Source organism: Grus americana, chromosome 8, assembly GCF_028858705.1.
Source record: "Grus americana isolate bGruAme1 chromosome 8, bGruAme1.mat, whole genome shotgun sequence".
Classification (NCBI taxonomy): Eukaryota; Metazoa; Chordata; class Aves; order Gruiformes; family Gruidae; genus Grus; species Grus americana.
The window spans coordinates 29,037,056-29,061,324 of record NC_072859.1 but is presented as its reverse complement, the minus strand read 5'-3'; the positions used below and the strand labels follow the sequence as shown (position 1 = coordinate 29,061,324).

General features: G+C 37.9%; 1 protein-coding gene across 4 annotated transcripts in view; it reads right to left on the bottom strand.

Annotated features, from left to right (window-relative positions):
• OSBPL9 (oxysterol binding protein like 9) overlaps positions 1-24,269 on the bottom strand; it is a 64,998-nt gene that overhangs the window by 12,334 nt on the left and 28,395 nt on the right. Inside the window, exons 4-9 of one of the 4 annotated variants that reach the window (XM_054833595.1) lie at positions 22,766-22,842; positions 12,825-12,920; positions 10,761-10,808; positions 6,061-6,090; positions 5,147-5,197; positions 1,435-1,473 (exon numbers count right to left, since the gene is read on the bottom strand). In XM_054833595.1, coding sequence (XP_054689570.1) covers positions 1,435-1,473; positions 5,147-5,197; positions 6,061-6,090; positions 10,761-10,808; positions 12,825-12,920; positions 22,766-22,842 — 341 coding nt within the window. Of the gene's footprint in view, positions 1-1,434; positions 1,474-5,146; positions 5,198-5,415; positions 5,975-6,060; positions 6,091-10,760; positions 10,809-12,824; positions 12,921-20,340; positions 20,500-22,765; positions 22,843-24,269 lie in introns of those variants that run through there. The other 3 variants (XM_054833596.1, XM_054833598.1, XM_054833597.1) reach the window with 3 other exon arrangements.

Genomic DNA, 24,269 nt, shown 5'->3' with positions numbered 1-24,269 from the left:
ATACACAGGATGCTATTGCTATGTCTATCTCCCCTAGTTTTTAGGGACACTAATAACATGTATGATACAGAACACTGGAGTGATAAAGGAAAAAAAAAAACCAAACAAAAAAACCCAAAACCTCAGAGTAACTTTGACTTTGTATGCAGAATTGTAACCTTATCCTTAAATAATTCTCCACATTGCAATGTGGAGTTTCTTGTAAGATATTTTGGGGTATGCCTTCCTGGTTTAGAAACAGATGAAGGCAGGCCTGAAAGTTTCCTACTCTGAGTTTAACAACTTAAAAACAACAAGTCTGTCATCCCACCACGGTATCAAACACTGATCATACTCCTGCCTCAGTTTCAAGTGAAACCCTGACCTTTAGCCCAAGCTAACGTTGACCTCAATAGCATCAAAAATTCAGCCCTCACCATCACTGATCCCTCAGTTAATATATTCTTACAGGAATACTTTTTTTTCCCCCCTTCTACCCAGCATAAGCTAGTCCACAGACAATTAGAATAGTGGCTAATCAAATTTAGACTATAGTAAGTTGTAGTATCTATATGAAATTCTGAGATGCAGATCTAATGTGCATACCACTTCTGCCTGTGGTAGTGTCTAGCTGCATAACTGCTCTTTTCCAGGGCATGTAACAGAACCTATTCCATTACACTAAGACCTGAATTACGTGAATATCCACAGGGTAATCGTTCATCTTATTTACGACAAGCATGAAACCAAAATCTGTATGTGCATCTGTACTCCAAAATTCATACCAGAAAAATCATACTGCTAAAGCTGTATATAATGGAAAGACAAATAAAGCTTGGGAATTATTGTCAGCTGTAATGAAAACACGATACGATTTTTAGAGTTACGTTTTACTGAAACCAATCTCTTACTAAAAGTATCTGAAATGTACTCAGGTGACAAAAAGAGAACAAAGAAAGAGAAGTCACATGTGATCAAAACCAAAGATGACAGAAGTTACATTAAAAATGAAGAAGTTATATTAAAGAAGAAACATTGCTTAAACAGACATAATACAACTTTGTGTCAAACGAGCAGCACCGTAGAAAAGACAAACTATTTGAAGCACGTGGATAGCTGATCTATTTCATACATAAAGACACTTCAGATGGAACACAAAACTATTTCTATCCCAATAATTTCCCTTTCATCTGTTCACATGGCAGATTTTTATCTAAGTGTTCAGTCATAACACTGCCATTTAGGACACTCAGTATAAAACTGATCACTATATTTTCTAAAGGCAAGGGTGTTAGCCAACCTCAGAAGCTAATGACTCAACAGTAATTTTAAGAAGACACTCGAAGCAGTAAATTAGAGAAAGGAAGAAGTATGTTGCAAAATGAGTGGAAATTCAGGTCTCTGTTCACATGTTCTGCAGAAATAAAGGGAGATAAAGATTAGATTTAAACTTACTATAAGTCCATCTGCGTGCTTCTCCTCATTATTTTGGTCCTTAAGGAAAGAATGTTAAAAATATCAACAAAACAATCTGGTATGACTTATCAGTTCTGTGTTAAGCGAGAACAGCAAATTTCTCTCAGGAATGTTTACATTTTCAGCCATAAAATGTTCCTTATCATGTGATATAGTAACTAACTTAGAAGAAACAGTTCTATACATAGTCACTGCACCTCTGAAGATCAGTGTTTTCTGAGGATCTGTCCACACAAGTCCAAGCAATTTTTAAAACACCCTTTCTGCGCTGCAGAATACAATTATGCTTTACAACACAGGTTCTTCCCAAATAGCTAAGAGCCCCCCAAAACACAGTCTGCAGCACCAATGAGTCCCTGAAAACTGAAAGGCATGAAGTTCTCGGTTTCTGAAGAACCGCAATTAGCTTACAGGCCAAGTTTTCAAAAGCACTTTTTATTTTTGAAAGGCAGAAGTGCCTTTATAAGAAAAATGTTTTTAACTTCTGCTTTTTGGTATCCACTAGATTTTTAAAATGTTTTTAGATTGTGTACAATCTAGGATTTGGGGGATTTTTACCTAGAAGCATATGTGAAAGAGCAGGCAATGTATGTTATAAAACTGTCATCAGGGGAAATTACACTAGTAACAGACAAGGTAATGCCAATCTACAGTTAACATAGTTTTAACACAGTACCAGCAACAGTATAAATTTTACTGAACACTAAGCCAAATCTCTTCACTTCCGCTACAAAGTCCGTATTATCAGAATATCAATCCATAACTTTGTTCAGTGTAAGCCTTAAGACCTGTCTGCAGAGTATTTCCCCAGATTTCCAGTTGTTAAGAGGGAAAAGAAGAAGAAAAAAAGAAGAAAAAAGCTGTAAATAGTATTAAGTTGGCACATACTTATGTTTTGATACTTTACACAGTCTTCCCTAGCTTATATAGTTGGCGATAGGCTGCTCAAATTTCATGTCTGCTGGCTGACATTTATTAAGCAAGGCTTTCCATGACAAACATGACACTAAGGGCAATGAGTTCCACTGGGTTGCAAACTTACAAACACAGAACAAAGAATAACACTGGAGTCCAAATATATTCATTTTTTTCAACATACAAAATTTCTATGTTTTGCTATCATCTCTAAGACCTAAGAAATAAAACACAAAGACATTGCATTTGTACAGAAGCTTGCACAATCTGTACAGAAGTAATGCACAATCAGCAATGTGACGTGTTGATGAGGTAAGGAAGGCAGAAATGCCACAAAACTAGGCAGGCAAGACTGACCAGAAATGATGGAGTGGAAAGGGGAAGGCAAAAATGCAAAACTACATATCTAAATTATAAAAGTTACTTCATAAAACATAATATATATTTCTAAGACTAGTTTACTAACTCACTGACAGACTATTATGTGTCTTTTACAACACACACATCAGCAAAGCTGGACACCTTCAACTGTCATACACGCAAAGGGGACAACAAAAGCCAAATGCTCCACCTAACCATCCCACTTAGTTTATTTTAATTGCTGTTTGATAAGCAATGTATGAATTATAACATATTCCTATTTAGCTGGTATTTACTTCATTATTTTGAAAACATCTTGGGTCACCTCAAGTACAAGTAGCATGATTACACACTTGATTTACCAGTAAATTTAATGAAAATTTAACTGTCCAAGTCCTAAGGTAGGTTATTATAAGAGTCCATGAAACAGCTCAAATTAACACACAATTAAAAAAGAAAGGCAAAAATATATCCCAAAACCATAAAAACCCCCATGTTTGCCTCAATGTACCAAAATCATCTGAATAATAAATGGCTGCAGTTTGAAACAGAGAAATGTTCTGACTACATAGAGAAGCAGTAACAATTTTCAAGGTATGCAAACAACCAGAAGGTAATTGTGAAGTTTGTCTCCTAACGAGAAAGGCACTGTAGAATTAAAAATGGGGGGGGGGTGGTGTTAATATGATTTATTTTCAGCAGCATAAGTCAGCAGCCATACTTGCCTTACAGCTTTAGGAAAAAAACTTGCAGAATCTTAAAAGGTTCTATACTGGAGAACAGAAAGCTATCAGTCAGACACAATCCATTTTTACATATGTAATACTTCATACACATACAACTTACAGAACTGTAAAAAACAAAAAACCCCTGTATTCTTCATTTCCTACAGTAGTAGGAAATCAGGATACCAACACAGTTTATGAAAAAGGGGGCGGGGGTGGGAACAAAAGTGCAATGCAGTCAACAAGTATAGTTGTCTAAGGTACAGAGAGAAGACAGAAAGATGAAGCAAAATAAAGGTTATTAAAATAGCAGGAAGATTTATAGAGGGTATTTTTCACTACATGTGGATCAACTTCTTCCAATTAGCTGTGCATAAACCACTCATTTAAACCACCTTATCTTCAATAGCTCTACAAGAGCTTTGGATACGGTTTAGCAAAAAAACCAACCAACCAACCCCCACTCCCCAATGGATAAACCCATCTATTTACACTGGTTAATATTTACTGGTACTGAAAGGAGGACTTCAAGTTCTGATTTAGTATAACAGAAAGCAAGTCTTGGCATCTTCGGAGGACCCAAATTCCACCTACCTTTACGGTTATATTGTAGTTGGAGCAGTAAAGCACTGAACCTGACAAAAACGACTGCAACTGCCACTACAAGTTCCGTTTTGTCCATTACCAGCAAACCACCTAGCCAACTTCAAAATATGCTTAGCATCAGCACAAAATAAGCAATCCGATTTGTCTGTCCTCCAATAAACTTACCCACAGCAGAAATGGAATTTGATATTCAATAGAAACAAGAAAGCTAACTCAGCCACCTATTGCCAGCTTTGATCAAGAACCTGAAAAGCAGGTTATAATTCTGTTCTTTCAGATTTGCTAATTGCATAGTACAGCTTTTTAAAAAAGAGCAAAATTTAACAGGAATTAAACCTCTGAAAATAACAACTATTAAATACATTTATATAGTAATCAACACAAAATGACCAAGTCATTCGTTGCACAGTTTCTCCAACAGCTACCTTAACACAGCAAGTCACATATAGCTGTGTTAGATCAGATGATAGCATGCTAGTTTTCTATAATTGACTCCATCAGTACGTGAAGGCCTGTAAGAAAAGAACTGGACCAAAAAAAAAAAATCCAGATCTCACTGAATTTTAAAAAGTAACAAAACATTTAAGTGAAAAGCATAAGTGCATTACCCGTATTGCATTCTCAAACAATACAATTTGTACTTCAAGAAGTTCCAACATCATCATGAACTTCAGACCTACTAAAAACCTTGCCAAACCAGTTTAGATTATTAACATCACCATTTTCCCTTTTTCTGTTAGTCACATTCTTAAATGAAACAAGAAGAGTTTTGTTAAGCTTCTATTCTGTCACCCTTATGTTTGTTGAAGTTCTTGTTTAGTCTAATAGGAAACTGCAAAAGAAAGTTTATCTCAAAAGAAAAGCTTTCTCATTAACACGACTGTCACCTCAAACATCAACAGGACTGTCTGCTATGGAACTCAGTATTTCGGAAACTTCATTAAAACATAGCATAAATCAACTTATACCCATTTTTTTATATATATATATATAGGATTATATAGAAGGCACTTTTAGTTTTCAATTGTTTTCACATAGATTAATCCTGTATAATTAAAATTCAAAATAGTTTACAGTGTACTTACTTTAGCAATCTGTAGCAACACAATGCAGTGTTTTATTGATTCTACCATGCTCTAGGAAACAAAAATAACAGAGAAAAATTTGTATTACTATCCTATAATATTTTGCAATTACAGGTATTTTTATTAGTTACACAGAATTTTAACTGAAAGATTGGGTGAGAACTAAACAGACGCTCACGTCTGAGTGTCCCCTACTTTCCCTTCCCTTTTTTTTTTCCCAGAGACAAAAGTATAGTAGTAGAAAACTGAAGTTTCCAAAAGCCACATACAACACAGGATGTCAGGGTGAAATGGAGGTCAGCTTCAAATTTTCAGAGTGCTGCAAGCCGGTAAACTGTCATGTGAAGAGAGGCTGAGAGAGCTGGGATTGCTCAATCTGGAGAAGAAAAGGCTCAGGGGAGACCTTATCAATATCCGATTGGAATGGCAAGGTGTAAAGAAGAGCTGGACTCATCTCAGTGGTGCCCAGTGACAGGACAACAGGGAATAGCCACAAATTGAAACAGAGGAAATTCACCTTAAACATAAGAAAACACTTTTTTTCCTCTAGGGATGATCAAACACTGGAACAGGTTGCCCAGAGAGGTTCTAGAGCCTCCAGCCTTGGAGTCACTCAAAGCCCAACTAGATTTGGTCCTGGGCAACATTCTCTAGCTGACCATGCTCTGAGCATGGCGTTGGACTACAGACGTTCAGAGGTCCGTTCCAACCTCAACTATTCTATGATTTTATGATTCTAAGATGCTAGACATAAATTTGAATGCAGCACCAGAACCAGGCTGCCTCTGCCTTCACACTGTTGGACCTAACATGGATTCCCACTTCTCTGTAAAAAGCTTTAAAAACTTTCACAAAGAAAATAAGGTGAATTTCAGAATCTATATATAATAGATTAAAAAAATAAAGAAACTTACACTAGTTGTTTCTTTGAGACTTTCAATTTTCTGCAAAAGAAAAATCAAAATAGTGTGGTTAAAGACAGAATTTCCAGCATCTAGTTTGACCTAAATACTGTACAAACACTATATTTTTATATAAGTTGGCAGAGGAAAAAAAGCAACCAACATGCTAAAGACTATTTCTGTATATAGACACAATTTTAATTTTGTAATTGACAAGACAGAAGTCAAACTGATAATTAAAGCTTAAAGATGACAAGGTTAGGCATTTCTGAGCAGCGACATTAAACATATTTATCCACCAAAGTCAACAAAAATGAAATGCAGTACGAAGATTAACTCTAAGTTCAGTTTGTATCCTTATAAAGTGTACTGAATGGTGGCACACTCCAACAATCAATATCACTTGAAATTACCACCGTTCAAGTACAATGAACATATGCATTTAAGCACAGTTTAAAAAAAAAAAATCACAGAAAATAACAGTGCACACATGTTCTTGCTCTTTCTAAGCCTCCACTAAAAGTGCACCTGGAAATCTGCCTACTTAATTTTATCTAGAAACACTGGTTCATAAAGATTTCCTGTGTGGAATTGCACTTCAGGCATGTAAAAGGCATCTGCATGACATTTTACACATAAGCACAACCTATCTAAGAAGCATATGCATCCTGTTGATGTTCTTGGGTCTATCTGCAGAAAGCAAAATTATTAAATTGCAGTCAGCACTGAACCTTTACTAATTCAATTAGAGGACCTCTTTGTTTGGATTAATATGAGTATCTCATGTGACTTGAGTCACAGTCTTTATGATTCTTGAATAATCAAAGTGTGTAAAAGGAACTTTTTTCCCCACACAGCATTGCAAGCCAAACTCTACACCATAAGAGAGCAACATGCATCTATAACTCCACAGGAATGAACAGTTTCAGCTTGTGGATTTAAAAAAAAAAAAAAAAAAAGCAAGCAGTAACGGCTTCCCAGCCAATAACCGGGTACAATTTTTTCATCTATACTCTATTTTGTATACTGTTCTTAAGGCTGCTATACATTTTCTTCATGATTAATTGACAAAAGGTGGTGGTCAAATAGCATCTAGCCTCAACCTTTTCCACTAGAACGACTGGATGAGGATGATCTAGGAAATTGCATATCAGGGAAGTTACATCACAGTTATATTTACTAGTAGAGAAATATGCCAACAGCTAAAAATTTTTTTGTTTTGTTTTTGTTTGCTTTTCACGGCTCTACTATACTTCCAGTCTAAACTTTATCAGCACGTATTGAAGAAAGCATTTTAAATATGACAGCAGTGAAGCGTTGAGCTTTTTAGCACCAAAATAGAATAGGCAATGTACCCAAACATACAGATCTTGTCAGATGAAAAACTATGCACCTGAAATAAATCATTCAGTCTCAAAGCTTTATAGCCAACTGTAAGCACTTCAGCAGTTTTGTTTATTCTTTACCTATTTTTTCCCCCCAACATGTTGTAGAGTATTTACACACCAAATAAACTGGTATCTCTTTTCCTTCACTGAAACCATCTTTCCTGAAAAACTGAAAGTGATGTCAGGCTGTATAATGTAATTCAGTCACCCCATACCCATTTGTAATTTTCCAAGCAACAGACTAATTAAGACATTGTTTTTCTTACATATAGGTATATGCAAAAGGGTAATTTGTCCAAGATCACACAGAAGATCTAAGATGGGAAAAACCTCAGGACACCTGGTTTCCAAAGCCTATCCACAAATTATTCAATCATAATTTTTTCCTCTATGGAAATTAATTCTTTGCGAGCTGGCCAAATTTAGTAACAGTACGCGTTAATCCAATGTTTTTCACATTTGCGCTATATGGCTACCTTGCAAGAATACAGCACACGGAACTGGAATATCGTCTTCTTCATACGTACACAAAATTGTGAGAACAATGCAGGTAAGTCAGACAGACTCAGTCCCTGGGAAGACCCTTCTAAAGAGCATCGGCCCTGTTCTTTAGGGCTAAGCAAACGTTGATATGGAAGTCTCTGGATTTTCACGAGCAATGTATTATTATAGAATAGTGATGTAAGCAGCCATAAAATAAAGTTCACGAACTCTCCTCCTTATACAAGCACACTATAGACATGACACTGGGGAGAGAAAACCAAGCGAACGTTCACTAGCAACGAAACCGGCATGCTTACAAGAGTGGTTGGTTTGGAGGAGAAGTTAGGAGAATGCTTGTACCTTATCTCATCAATTGTACAGAACTACACTGCTATGTATGCATGCTGCTACAAATCTTGTAACTTTATTATTATCTTTTGTTTAAATTTGTATTAAAGTAAGTAACATAGATAATTTAGAAAATATAAAATTGTAAGGAAAAATCATAAGCCAGTAAAAAGAGGTACATTGAAAATAAAAAATATTACCAAAAAGATAAAATCAAATAATATCATTTACTGCTAAAAGTTATCATAATTTTCTCTCTTCAACATCCCTACTTTTTGAAAACTGATGAACATAAAAATTTTAATAAGAGTTTCCCTAGTTTTAGGTAATGAATACACACATTTTCAAGTGAAACATCAACTTCCTGCAGACTTACTTTTGCAGAATGCAGCCACATGCTGTATCTAATCAAATTGCAGGCTGCCGCTGAAACTAGTCCATCCACTTGGTGCTTGTTGCACCTCCTTGACATCTGATTTTTTACGAAGCCACTGGTGATCCAATAGAAAGCTAATTTTATTTCACTGAAAGTTATTTTTGCCTCATTCAATCATCACATGACTACAGAGAGTTGGATCAGCTCACCCAGCAAAGAGAGGCAGCAGAGGCTTGTAGGGACAGCCAACTCGTGATGAGAATCGGTACACTGCAACCTGAATCCACGTGCTCAGTCTTGGATTTACTTCACAAAAAGTACTTGTAGTGAAACAAACAGCTTGAGCAGGCTACACTTCCCTCCAAAATCTTGTTAAGTAATGTCAGCTTTGTTCCAGCCTGCCAAATATATACCTCTTCACTGTTCTGATACTTTTGAACACTTAGAGTTTTATTCTCCCTGATACGTGTGGTCAAGATAGTTTCACAAAACTGAACAGAAAATGTTACTTCAAGGTCTCACCAATAATACTGCTAACACTGTAAGAAAGCAAGGTCCTATCTTGTCTTCACCTTGAAACACCAGTACCCTCAGGTCACGCATCTTCTTTTACTTCCTATGTAATCAGATATATACATCGTACTCCGTTAGTAGATTCAGCAAAACTGGCAGCATTGCTAGTACAGCGTGTTTGCAAGGCAGTATGATCCCACTGTACAGTGCTAGCTGTAGTTCTGCCAGGAGTATCGATACAACACAGGGAATTCATGATAATCACAATATTTCTCAGTCTTCAAAATTCATCAATTCTACACTGCACTGTCTTCTTCCAAATTCAACAGATTACTGCGTCTCAGAAAGAAGATATCCAAGAGATCTTGAAGCATCTCAGAACACCTATATCCTATGCCCATTATCTTCAAAAGACCAAATACTCTGTAACTGAAAACCAGCTCATCCAGTGCTCTGTACACTTGCAAAAACAATAGCTCAGGTTTTAAATGCCTGGCCATAAACTGTTGCAGAAAAGAGCTCTCGGCTAGTTGGGAAGCATATAACACCGGAATAACCAAATCTTGTTTCCTCAGAGGAAAAATAATATATGAGCTGGATGGAAGTATCCCGCAGGTTACACTCAGCTCAGTCTGACAGCTGAACCATACTTCCATAAACAAATAGGAAAACTGCAAATACAGTACCAAAAAAACCTCTTAGCTGCTTTAGTACAGGAAGAGACATGATCAAAAAAAAGTGCTTGCAAAGTCTTTTTCATTTTTAATAGAGAATAAATGGAATCTATAGTAATAGCAACACTCATCAAGATTTAAAACCAGAGGAAGCTGACCTCTTCTAAACAAGCCTCCTGCTTTCTCTGTAAAGTCAGTCTGTCTGTTCCATAGATACCTTGCAGAGATAAAGAAAGAAATCAGCACAACATGCAGAAAGTCTCCAGGGATTAGAAGCACTGTCACAGGGAAAAAGAAAGTACTGCCTGATCTGCAAAGTAACATCTGGAGAGAGGTCAAAATTGAAGGAGAGCTCTTCCCAGTAAGCCGCACCAAAGGAGAAATACAAAATCTCTACATCTTAGTAGGTAAGCAAGTTACATTTTGGCATTACAGGTAGCAAGTTACATTTTGGCATCCTCACCTAAGGTGAATGAATTATGGTATTCTCAGACTTCCAACACGTGGCATGCTAGTCACAGAAGTACACAGGAGGCAGACCAGTTATGTGAAATACGTGATACTTAGTATCTACTTTTTCCCTTCAGAGTAGCTTTGCTAGTCCTACAAACATTAAACACTCATTCTTGTTAAAGATGAAAAAATAGCTAATTTAAGTTAAAAATGCTTTTGACAGAGGAGTCATCATTTCCTACAGACTGAAACATTTTTTAATGTTGTGACGCCCAGTATTACTAAAAATTCCGTTTACCACCTATTCACAACAAAAATCATGTTATCAGTTATTCAAATTGCTTTAACTGATTTTGACAACTTGAGGAAGATGAAAATAGACCAAGAAAGTTTAAATTTTTTATAGACTACAGCAAATTGATGCACAAAACCATCTGATTAAGCAAAATAAGCAATATTTAAGCAAAATGTACTTGCTTTTCTTTGTTCATCATCTTTGCAGTTCTGGAGTTTTTCATCAAAGAGCTAAAAGAAAGAGATACTTGTGAAAATACTGAAAGTATCATTTTTCCATGTAAAATCTGACAGAAACACTGAAATTTCAAAACGAAAAGCATTTACTAAGTACTTAAGTTATGTGATCCTGGTACTATGATTTTTGCCTAATATTTCTTTGCAGCATTTGTGATATAACAGATTTGTAACTAATTTCTCACATTATCCAATCCTGCAAGAGACCAAATCTCAGCTGAGTTCCATGTATCAGCCTGGCATGATTCTACCATGGTTTGAACAAAAAGGTGAGGTTAAGTAATAAAAATGACACTCATCAGAACACTTCAAACTGCCTTTCTTTTATTTCAGCAAAGATCTTTGGGGCATATAGAGTGCTTACCAAAACAGCCTCAACCCTTATCAACCCTTGCAGGCACCTTGTTGTTCAGGTATGAGATTCAAATCGTGTAAGATTTGTAAGCACTTCTTTTGGGAAGATATATAGTGCTTTCCCAGCATTAACTTCTATTTATTTTCTTAAAAGTGGAATACAAGATGCAGCTAAGCAAAGCAAAACAAATTCGTACTGAAAAGCTTGCAAGCGTATTAAACACAAGCTGAGCTGCAACAGTTAAAAGTTGCCTCCAAGAGCACTCTAAGGGACACATACAAATAACCATTAAGTACGAGTTGTTCAAGGAAGAAAAAAAAGTTCATCACATCCACCCTTGCTCAGAAAAGAGGCTGTAATTTTTAGTAGGTGAGCTACAGTTCTTCTCTGCACTACCTTCCTAAAACCCACTCGTGTTCCCTTTCCCTTGACAGGGATTTCTGATTCCACAAAAAGACTGTAGTCTCGGTTTCTGTCCGTCCTCAACTTCACTCTTCTTTCATTATTAATAAAATCCTATACCTTCTCCCCTCAGCTGGCCTGAAATAACAATTAGAAGGTGTAAAATTTAAATACCTTCTTTCAGTGAGGCATGTTAGATGGCTCTGGAGCAGGAGACAAAGCTAACTCCTGATCAAGTTGTTGCAGTTTAGCTTTGAATTTTCCTTGCGTTTCTTTTGCCTGCCTCCATTTCAGTTGGTATGCTCTTCCCCCTCTCCGCCCTCCCCTGCAACTGAATTTTTGCTGAATATCCCACACGCAATACTTGCCCATTATATCAGGGGGAAAAAAATCCAAACCAGCAGAACTGAAGCAATCTTAACAGCAATTTTAACCTGCTGAGTCATGGGAAAAACTGTCCTAACCAGCAGCAAAAACTGTTTTTCCTCAATAAGGTGAGTACTGAGAGATATGACCTCATCATCCCTCGCCTTCCCATTTACTCTAAAAATACATGTACGAAGTGTAAAAGAACTATATTTGTACAACATTTCTACAAAATGTTTTCACTCAAGGACAAAGAACAGATTATCTATCACTACCGCAACAAAGTCTGAAACTATCTGCAACTGTAGTTACATATTACTTGCCAAAATTTTCTCAAGATAAATTGTAAAATGCTATGAGCAATACAATGATTTATGCTTTAAAATTAAACTTAAGTAATCTCTGCCATTTCCATGAAGCTATATACACAAAAATGTTTCAGCCATTGTAAACCATTCTATAAAATGTTTGAGTTATTCTAATTTTCTAAGTCAATTTTAACTATATCAAGATCCATTCTAAGAGAAAGGCATTTTTAGCTTATTTCAGCTCTTAGTTTATAACTTTTAATTTTTATATTTCTAGTAAAAAATCTCTTTCAGAAGTAGTTAGAACTTATGTAACATCCTAAGCTAGGGAGAAAGAGAAAATAAAATTCTCTCATCAGCAGACTTCATATATGAAAAAGGTATGTTTTCTCCATGTTTTCTCCAGTTCACAGTCAGCTCAGCTAGATGAGGGCTCTCTGTATCCCACATTTACCAGAATACGTGCCAAGCATAAAACATGATTCTCTCCCTCTGTTGATCTTCCTTTCAACCAGATCTTGAAATCCACACTGACAAGCAGACTCCCAATACAGTAAATACACCAGTTAGTTACCATACCTTCAACTGGTCTATCAAGATCTGTAAGTAAGCGTCAGCCTCGGTGAGTTTCTTGTCAAAATCATGAACACTGGGAACAAATCCTGAATCCACACCCTAGATATAAATAAATAAAAATCAAATACATAATTAGAGTTTCAGAAGATGAAAAAAGATAACAAAAATACGGTTTTGCCTGCCAACTGACTGATAAGATGTTGCCTTGTCTCTCATCCTGCCATGTGCAAACACAGGCACACAGCTGAACACATTTGTCTTCTATTTGCAGCTAAACCAGTAACAGTAAATTGCTACATATTTTCAGTGGGGGTATAATCATCACACACTAGAGTATTTCATTACTTACAGTTGAACAAATCCCCTTAAATTACACTAATTAGGGTTTCTTTGGATAATATAAAGGAGAATTCAAGTTTTTCTTGTGATTCCATACTCTCACATTTCAGTTAAGAAAGACCAAACCATACCCAATTGGATGACTGCACTTTTCACACTTCAGACAATATTGCTCAACTCACAACTTCTTAGCTAAGAACTGAATTAATGAGTGCTAAATTTCTTCTTAAATATGGACCCACCTTTGAGCTGAAGAATTCAAAATTATTATTCCTGGTTGCCCTAGTTCCTTTATAGCTATAGCGATTTGCATCCTTGTCACTGTATTTGATTTCTTACATTTTGTTGCACATATGCCAACAAGGACAAAGTATGAGTGCCATGAGAATGATTACTTTTAGATTTTCTTGCTTGCAAATTTATTTCCCTTAATAATGTAAGATTCAAGGCACACTTCTGCATATAACATAATCCCTACCTTTAAACTGATAAACCATGTATTTAAAGACCTGAACTCCCACTGGGTTACCACATCTTTAATTACAGGAAAGAAAAGGAGAGTATTCTTGAAATCGATTACTTCTGACTTCATGCACATATGCTGCGTAAACACATTTAAGATGTATTTATATAATACCTTTAATGGAAATGGAACTGCAAAACAAATATTGAAGCACTCCCAGCTTAAAAAAAAGTACAATGCAAGTTAAATATATAGGAGGAAAAAACCCATGAAGGAAAAAGCAGCAAACATCAGTTATAACAGGAACATAATACTGAGAACATCACAGCAGTGACAAGACTTTCCTAATAGCCTAAATACTTTCACCTGTATTCACATTGATCTAAAATATGACAACTTCACTTCAAACTCTTATGAAACCATCAGCTGTGCTGTTGTGCTGTTTTGACTGCTGAGAATCTCATGGTTCTGATTGTATAAAGATCAGCCAGTGAGGAAAAAGACATTTTGCCTGGAGGAAGATGGGCAATGCATATTTGCAAAATTCCATATTAGCACAACATTTTCTTTGACATTGTTTGCTCTGTTGATGCAGGTAATTTCTTTTATTTTTGTATGATAATGGGCCATCACATTAAGAGCTTTATTGATGGCTCTTCGGAGGCGTGAACACTTGTGTGCAATAGAGGACTGACTGGCTCTTAACCTCTGTCAAGCTGTGTGCACAGTATCATGCACACCTAAAACATAAAGCCATCCACTGACTGTAGAAGATATTATTCTTTATTCATTTGCCAAATCTTAAACTGCGCTGCAGACTAACACCCAGATCTTGACAACAGTTCGACATGAGTAAATCTATCCATACAGACTAGTTTGTAAACCAGCATTAAAAAAAAAGATACTTCACCCTGTATTAGACAGTCCACACTGGACAACTTTAGAAATAGTGTTTTGAAACAAGGAGGGAGGGAGAAGAGAAGAGAAGAAAAGAAACCAACCATTTTGGCTATGCCCAGAAACTAAAAAAAGACAAATAACATCCAGTGTAACAAGTTATCAAAAAGAAACTAACAGGCAGAAGGGAGAGTCCTCTTAACCAAGAAACTTTTAACGCTCACTCAAACCAGTCAAGTTTAAATTACACTGAAACTAGATCTGAAACTATATGAAATTAGTATTTCATTTCTTTGTTGAAAACAGAATTATCTGTACAGCTAGCAGCCAACATCATTGTTCCAGCAAATGGTCTAGCATGCTCAGTTTAAAAATTCTGGAGGTCAGGTTTCATATATCAAAAGTGCATGAACTATACAGAAAATTTCTGCTGAAGATACTATATGCAGAAATATAGTTTATGATGCAAGTTATCTGTCTGCTGTATCAAAACGCTAATTTTTATTTCAGTCATCAGTCTATGACTACTAATATGTAACAATCTGGTATTTTTAGTGGTGGCTTTAAGATAAAATTCCATTCTTAAATGTCAGCTTCTTAGCACTAAGGAAAATGCTGATTAAAACATTTAGTGTTACAACTGAGCAGACATCCACATCAAACACAGAGTGAAAACTGTGACCTTAAACGTTCTACTAGAAAGTTAAAACTTCAATCAGTGTAAAGAGAAAGCCATAAAACCAAGCATAGTGTCAAGCTGACATAGCACAGAAATGAAACACAAAAGTAACTTTGAAAAGAAACACAGGTACTTATAAAGCTGTAGCACTTCACTAGTTTGCTCTTGGTTTGTATAAAGACAGTTTAGATAAAATTATTAACCTAATCTCATATAACAGACTCAGTAGGTTATCAAATTTCAAGTTCTCACCTAGTTTTAAAATTGAAACCCAAAAGATAACTGGAAAGTTAAAAATATCAAGAAGTTGGTCTCACAATGAGAAGGGGCTTGGACCAGGTGACTTCCAGAGGTCTTCTCCAGCTGAAGTTATGCTGTGATTCTAAAATAAGCATCTTCCAATTATAAAAAAGAATAGGAACCCAGAGTATTTTAGATTTTCAGAAATACACTGATTCTCTGCTACTGTTAGTACCAATCCAAAGTAATATAACCTGTTTTTCCATTGAATAACTAGATCTATCAGTAAGTACACTTTATTTCTCTCAAATAATAACTACTCTATGTTCATGTAGGTTTTAAGGAATTAACAGATTATATTACCAGATGAAATAGCTGCAGAAGCAAGTAATTTATGTAACTTCTGGTTTGCCCACCACCTCTCAAAACAATGCTGGTCTGGGGCTGAGTAAAGAACTCTAATGCTATGGGTCCTGCAAAATTATTCCCTTCGTACACCATCCTTTTTTGCAGGGGGTAAACAGGAGGGCAACAACAAAATATAAACCAATTAAAAATACATATTATAAGCCTTATTTCCATGACAGAACTACTAGCACTAAGGGAGTTTATATTTTGTTTCCTTGTCCTCCAAATGAGGAGTCATGCATATCACTAATGCATTTGTATTCAAAACTTGTCCATGCTGAGAAGTAATTCCAGCCTAATTTAAACTAGTTCTTTTAAACTAGGATGAGATGAAAAGATTGCATCATCCTTAGAAGAAGCATACCAGAAAAATTCAAATGTATTTCTCAAATAAAAGCATTACAATAATGACCTCAGTGGAAAAAGAACAGTAATGAAGGCAGCGAAACAAAGAAAAAGATAGAAGCAATAGCAAAGACTTGACAAGAGCTGTCCTTGTAGAATAGCTTTACTGGGGGAGGAAAAGAGAAAGCCATACAGAGCGGACTTTCTTATCTTTTTGAAGATACTTATGCTATACTCTTCATCTAATCAGGATTCCAAGTCCAACAAAAAAAATCTTGTGGAAGTTAAGTTTAAAGAAATGAGTAAGAGTGTTTTCCCTCCATCTGCAATACATCATCAGAAATATACGTCCTGCCTACAGCATGTTTGATTTTGTCAAGTAGGACATTGCCTGTAAGAACCTGACAGAAAACTGAAGAAAAATGACAAATCAACTAGTAAGCTACTAAACAATGGCACCTTCTTTTTATTTGTGGCAAAGACGGCCATTTTTTTTCCTCTGCTACATTTTAAAGCAATATTTAAGACTGAGAATGTAAATGTCTCAAAATAAGTTTAAAAACAAATGTATGAGTTCCGGAAGGCATAGAAGCCTTCAAAACAGAATATTTCACTTCTAAACGCAAAAACTATTTCTGCTTTGCAAAACACAAAATGCTTAGCAAAGGCTGTATAGCTACAGATACTATCAGGTCCTCTAGGAAAACAGAAAGAGTTCAAAAACCAGAAGTATTTACACACTGATGTAAAATTCTGTTTTTAAAGCGTAGGTTACAATTCTGAAACCTTACACAAACTAAGTATATCCTAGAGTCCCATTCATTTACGGACACATTTTATTATGGATCTAGATAACGCACATGCACTAACGTTCTTATTCACTATCATAGTTACTTTGTTTGCAAAATTTGAAAAAGGGCAGCATGCCTGTTAACTCTATGCCCTTCCACCAGCACTTAAAACACATCTCTATTGGATATACTCTTAATCTAAAAGAGCCTGTTCTTAGTTTTATGCAAGCATTCTTGACTCACACTAGAAACAGCACTGGAAAGCCAGTGAGTAACAATATAATATACTTCAGAGAAACATATAAGAAAGTTTTAGTCCACCTTTTGTTCTTGCTTGCAGCTTTAGAAAGGTCATAAAAAATCGCGGTTAATGTGATACTAAGTGAACTGCTACTAGCAACACAGTTTCACAAACACTTTACATAAGCCTAAGTGAAAGAGAAACAAATCTGTTCGCCTGTTTATTCCCACCCTTACTCTGCTCTTTCCAGTCAACATAAACATTTACCCTGTCACATAATCAACTCAATGTGGAAACTAATCCGGGTTGAAACTAAACTCAGGAAGGGAGGGCAGCAGGAAAAGTAGGTTTAATTTGGGCCAGTTCTGAATCCAGTTCCAAATTCAGCTATTCTGGCCACACTGCCTCTTCCCTTTCGCCAGGAGAAGTGAGACAGGACTGCTTCCAGCAGCAGTGCCAACTCTTAAGTATTGGTGAAGCCATGGTGTAACTTTTAATATTTAAGCCATTGTATCACTCTTCACAGCAACCATCCCAGATCCACTTCTTCGAATAGTTTTCTTATCCTACTATTTGCTACACCTTGTCTAAATTATGGAGGCATCAAGCTACAGAGCATTTTTTTTTCAATTCCTTTCACTTTTATGGTGGTAAGAAACAGCCCATCTTTGTATTGACAGTAACTTCAGTTCCTTTGTCTCTACAGTGAGGCCACTTCGAGGCTGAAATAGTTTGGGGCATTACCTGAAGTGTTTTCATAAATTTGGGTAGGAAATCCTTTGAAGCTTGCAAGTATTTAAAGACTCTCTAATGTAGATTATCACTGTCATATCTACTCAGAAAGCATGAAAGTCATCTGATTTGTAGAATATGCAAGTTTCAGCTTTGTATTTTTATTTGTTTTTTAAGTTACCTTGGTAGTTGGTTGTCTTTTATGCAATTCTTAGCAGCTTCTTTAGTTGCCATTTTAAGAGGCTTACCAAGATGCTCTAGCAGCACTAGAACAGCAAAGGGGAAAAGTCCATTTCAAGACATGGGATTTAAGACAAGAATGAGCGTGAAAGCTTCAGCTAACAGGAGGAAGAAGGAAAAGAGAAAAAAAGCAGCAAAGCTCATCCCTCCAGCTCAGGGTAAGCATGACTCCCACAGATAAGATCCTAACATTACCAGAATACATGCACACATTCAGCCATTTAGAATTTTAAAATTTACTTCATTTTTTACTGAATTCCCTTAAGGCACGAGAAGTGTATAGTTACTGGTGGGTTTTAGGTAGATTTATATTTTAACAGTGATCTTGCACTTTGCAGCTCAAAGAAAGTTATTTGTGTTACTGTGGTCCTAAAAGACACGAGTTATCTTCAAGGGGTTTTCACACTGGAGAATTCCAGAGCCAAAAAGTATACATAGCACTAAAGTGCCACTTGAAAGGCAGATGAGGAAAGCAGGACATTTACACTAAGCAAGATGACTAGAAGCATTTGCTGTTTGAATGGGATTGCTGGTTGACATAACATGCTGGTGAGGAACAAAAGAAAATTCGAGATAACTTATCACCCTCCCACCTCTGCCCAGACAAACAAGAAACCCAAGCCACAATATACCTTCACCCCATGCACACGCTGCCCCTTATCTCTTGTGGGTATGAAGCAACCAATGTGCCGCCACTGCAAAGCCACTGACCTGGTATTGCCACAATAACAACGTCTTGGGAGGGGTAGGGTGAAAACACTGGTGGATTCAGAATGGTACTTCAATATGATCACATCATCTACCGTTCAAGGACTTTTCAATAGACAAAGCTCATACTAGCAGAACTATGCATTTGTAGTAATGTCTTTAATATAAGAACATACAAAAGCACAGCAAGCAGAACAACAGATTTCAGTTTCAAAATTCAGAGAAATTAGATTACAAGTGATTCTGAAATGTTTCCTCCCTATTCTTGTTTCATTTAAATACAGCATTACTAATTGTCAGCCATCTGGACAGCTAAGATCCCTCTATATATTTATGACTCAGTTCTTCCTCAGTTCCTTGACTGTAGCTCATTTTTGCAAGTTTAGGGTTGGGGGGGGGGGGGGGGAGAAGGTGTGTTTAATTATTTTTAAGTGTTTCAAAAATACTTCCATTACAAAGACTGAAGAATAACACAGTTGGACATTTAGGTAAAAATAAAATTAGCAAAACTAATCAGACTAGAGAACACCCAGACACCACTTCACCTCTCCACCTGGCATTAATTCCTTATCCTTTCTGATTTGGTTCACACAACACATGAACTACCTAGGTTTCAGTACACTTCCTCACATCTAACAGATGTGTATTTGACACTATGAAAAAAACTTAATCAAAGCCTGACTTTCCAAACTTGAACATCCCAGCTCCACTCCAGTAACAGAACAGGCATACCGAAAGCAGTATGAAAATCTAAAAGAAGACTCAGAAAAGATCTATCATTTTGCACAAAAACAGATGCATAACGACTTTATTTGACAGATAACCACGTTTCTGTTTGCAATAGAAACTAAGAACCTAAGAAAATACCCTTACAGAAAATAATCTCTACTACAGCACTCAAACCTCCATCCATGCTCACTGAGCCAATAATCCTCCCAAAGAACTCATTTGACTTTATTGTCCAAATAAAAAGGAAACCAAAAGAACATCAAGTGCATGAAGTGGCGTTTTGTTTTAAGTTTAATTGAAGCCAAGACGTGTTTGTGTACAACGGGCTCCTGTAACCGGATGAAAGCATCCCTCTAGGCACGCAGGGGGCCCAGAAACTCGGCGGCACTCCGGTAAGGAATCCAGCCGTTCCCGGAGACTCCGCCAGTCCCCCTGCGCAGGAAGCCCGTGCCCGCCTTCCCCGCGGAGCCCCGCTCCCCGAGGGGCTGCCTAACGCCGATCTCTGCCGCCTGTTTCCCCGGGGCTGCCCCGAGCACCCGCCGGGGAGGGGCAGGGCAGCGGCCAGAGCCGCGGCGGGGAGAACGCAGCGCTCGGCTTCCAGTCAGGCAGGCGCCGCGGGGCAGCGGCGGGGAGGGGACCTGCCCCAGAGGGGGCACCCTGCAACCCTGACACCTGCCCCCTCCCGTCCTTCTCTCCCTCGTACTCACACCGGCCATTCCTCGGCGAGGCGTGCGGAGCGGCGGGGCGGGCGGGCTGGCTGGCCGCCCGCCGGGTCCCGGCAGCGCCGCCTCCGGCGGGGGGAGCAGCTGCGGGGCGGGGAAGGGCACCCCACCGGCTGCAGCCACGGCCCCGCCGCTCGCATCACGAGTAAGGCGGCTGCCGATTGGCGGGCGGGCGGGGCGCACCCCTGCCTCTGGAGAATGGCGGTCACCGGGAGGGGGGACACCCCGGGAGAGCGGCCGCGCCGGGAGGGAGGGAGGCAGGCTGGCTGCGTCGCGGGTGTGAGGGCGGGCTCTGCGCCGCGCCTCCTGTCACTGAAACAAAAGCCGCCGTGCGGAGGGGACGAGGCCCCTCGGCCTACCGGCGGGGCGGCGCTGCGCTCGGGGTGCGCAGAAAGCGGCTTCGGGGTCGCCCTGTCAAAGGCAGCGCTGGCTTCAGCGGCGGCCCAGCCCAGAGCACGCTCATGAAGCCCAACAGGACCTGGCCGGCTAGTGAACTGAGGGGGTTCTGCTTGGCGAGACCCCCAGCGCTCGGCCCTGCAGGCAGCCTCTGTAACTTCAGCCCAGGCTCCGCAGAGCTTGTTCATTCGGCCTGCACAAGCGCCCTGCAGGTGAACAGTACTTGAGACACTCTTCCTAACTCATGAAAGATATTTTGCAAAGTGGTGTGGTCTTGTTCCATTGTTAAATCAGTATCTGCTCAGCTGCTTGTGTCAATGAAGATGGCGAGCCTTGACAGTTCCTGAATTGGGGTGTAAGTGAACAGTATTCCAGCTAGTCTGAAAATAAGGGCCTCGGAAACAAAAAGCTTACGTGACCAGCACATTGAAGAAGGTTCTTGAAAATGAATGGTGAGCACACAACAGTGGCCCACCAGGTACTACGCTCAATGCTGAACATATTTAAGATGGATGAGGATATGTTTCTTAGTAATCACTTCTAGATTTTTAATTATTCCCTCTAACATTACTAGATAAATTACTAACTTAGGTTTTTTTATCTAAATGTGCCTTACTTATTTGAAAAAATCCTGGAATGTGAACAGGTTATGTAACAGGAAACAGTTCTGTTACTAGCTGCAATCATGAAATCTATGTCTGCCAATAAAGCTACAACCACAACTTCTAGAGAGTGTGGAAGTGTACATTTTTATAAAAATGTAGTATATTCTGGTGTTTCATTTCTGTAGTCTGTATCTCCAAGCCATGAGTCTGTATCTCCATTTCCAGATGGAGAAAACACAGATTTCTTTTACTTCATTTCAGACCCTAAACAGGACCGCTCACGTTAACCTATTGACTTTCTCTCTCCAAGCTGAGGATGAGGAAAGAGGCATCCCTTGGGAGGCAGCTCGGCCCTTCCAAGTCCACATGTTGTTCTCTAGATAATCTCTGTGTCCTCACACCCACTGCAGAGCAGAGTTCCTCAGTCTGTGGTCAGTGACTGTGTCCAGATGGAGAGATTACTTCTAAAATATCCATGACATGTTACTAGGGATACAAAGCTGATTGTCAAACTTGAATTTTTATACAGGGATCTGCTGTCTGCTAGAAAATTTGTAGTGGTCTTTAATAAGTCAAAAAAGGTCGAAAACCACTGTTTAGCAGGAAATTAAGGTAAACTGACTGAGATAGTACAAGTGCCTAAAGTTGGATGGGATAAATTCAGGCTTGTTCTAACTCTTTAGATTGGGACAATGTCACCTAAATCAGTCTTTATAAGCTGCTCCTCCTTCTGTGATATTAGGGATTCCAATGTATCTTTCTTCACACAGTGTCAATCACTAAGAGACCTAATTCTCTTGCCACACTCCAAAAGCATACCAAACCTTCATTCAACACAAATAATGAACACCTGTTTGAAGATTTCTGCACTGTCATCAGACATCTTTGTGGTACAAACCAAGAATGAGAAAATCCCTCTCATGAACAGTGGGTTTCTCTCCAGGGTAAGAATAAAGGTTTAGCAAGTCTTATTGACATGTCCAAGTCTAGACCGTCACCAGAAACTGATCTTAGATAACTAGTGCTAAGAACCATCCTCAGTCACCAGCTGTTTTTACAACCAGAAAACTACCGGTATCCAGCTTACACAGTGGATTCAAACATAAGCTATTTACCTTTTTTGTCATCCAGAAAGAGGTTCAATGCTGCTGTCTCATTTTAAAAATATGAGTTAGTAAAGGGAAGTCTTATACTGACTTTTCATGACGCTAAGACAAGAAAACAGTAACAGAAAGACTCAGACCTAATCTCAGCTACCTATACTGATGTCTTACTATACCTGATTGTATAAGATATAGAATGACCAGATGTTATACAGGATTTGTTTGATATTAGCAGTCATGCCATTGTATTTAATTGGTTTGAAAAAAAAGAAAGTAAAACAAGTTAAAAGTGAAAGTTAAACTTGCCTGAAGCTGGAGGGTATGGCGGAGAATCGTGTCCTCTAAAGCATGAATCCACTTCTCTCTCTCATCAGCATCTCGAGCTGAAAAAGTATTCAAAAGATAGTGTTAAATTATATGCATCATATTAAAAGCCTAAGCAAACAGATCTGATGTCCTCACTAAATATGGAAATTAAACCATACTGTCTTTGTAAAGTCACCAAGGACATAATTCCACAGTTGTCTTAATATCCTGTATATTTTTCTGTGGTTACAGCTCTGTAACATTATTGTGTTCATCTACTCTATGGTACTGGAGAGATGTTTTAAATAATCATGCATGCAAAAAGCTTTTATGCTTTGATAGAAATTTTATTCTACTAATGACTCTGTGCCATATATGTCAAATAAAAAAGAATAAATATAAGAATATGATAAATATAAGAAGAGTTCTGCATTTGTGATATCTATCCCTCATCTGTCTTTAGGGGCATACCTGACAAAAGTGTTTGCACAGACATTCCTCACTTAATTCATTAAGTAATTTTTAAATTTTCTTAGTTACAAGAAGCTGTTCAACCTGTAAAAAATTATCCAGTAATTCCACTTCAGTGTGGACATAGTAACTTTGAATAAGTTAGCCTTTCAGGTATGGATTCATGAGACAGGACAAACACCAACTCTAACAGGTCACCAGTGTGAATAATGAAGCACAAAGAATAACCTGAAACATTAATAAAGATTTTTTTAAACTCAAGACAATCCTACTCTAAAACTGAAGAGAACCTGGATCATATATTAATGACAACACACACAATAATATTTTCATACTTCTGCAACAGACCACCATACAATTTTAATTAAGAATCCAAGTCAGGAAGTAATGACAAAAAGATGATTATGCTTCTTGGGTGCAGACAGTGCTAGTTAAGAAAGCAATATGTTAAGTGATGATTAAAGGAGGCAGCGGATGGCTTTCAGGACTGAAGGGACAAGGAAGAGATACAGGAGCTGGAGGATGAAGGAAGAACAGATCAAAACAGACTAAGGACTATCATCACCTTTTTTTTTTTCTTTCCCCCCAATACAGCTTTTCTTCCCCCCTACCCTCAGTACAGACAGGCCATGAGTTCCTTGCTGTCCTCTAAGAGTGTTTAAAAACCAGAGAAGCAAAGTCAGTGGACTCCAGGTGAAGAAAGAAGAGAAAAATCCAGTCATTAAATAGACTGTAAACAAACTGGCCCAGATACAGATTTAGAATAGTTATTGACAATTGTTTCTACTTCCTCAGTCAAGTGGAAGGTATTTAAAAGAAACAGGAAGCCTGCTAAAAGCAAGGAAAGAAGTGAGCTAGCACCTATTATGAATCAGAGAACTAAGATTCCTATCTGACTTATTTGTTATGGTGTTCAGAGGAAATATCTCTATGTCGTTACACTGAAATGTACTCTCCAGCCTCAAAATGCTTTGTTTTCAATGTTCCCTTTTTCGCCCTTATGTTTCCATTGCTTTTATTCTTTGGAATTCTG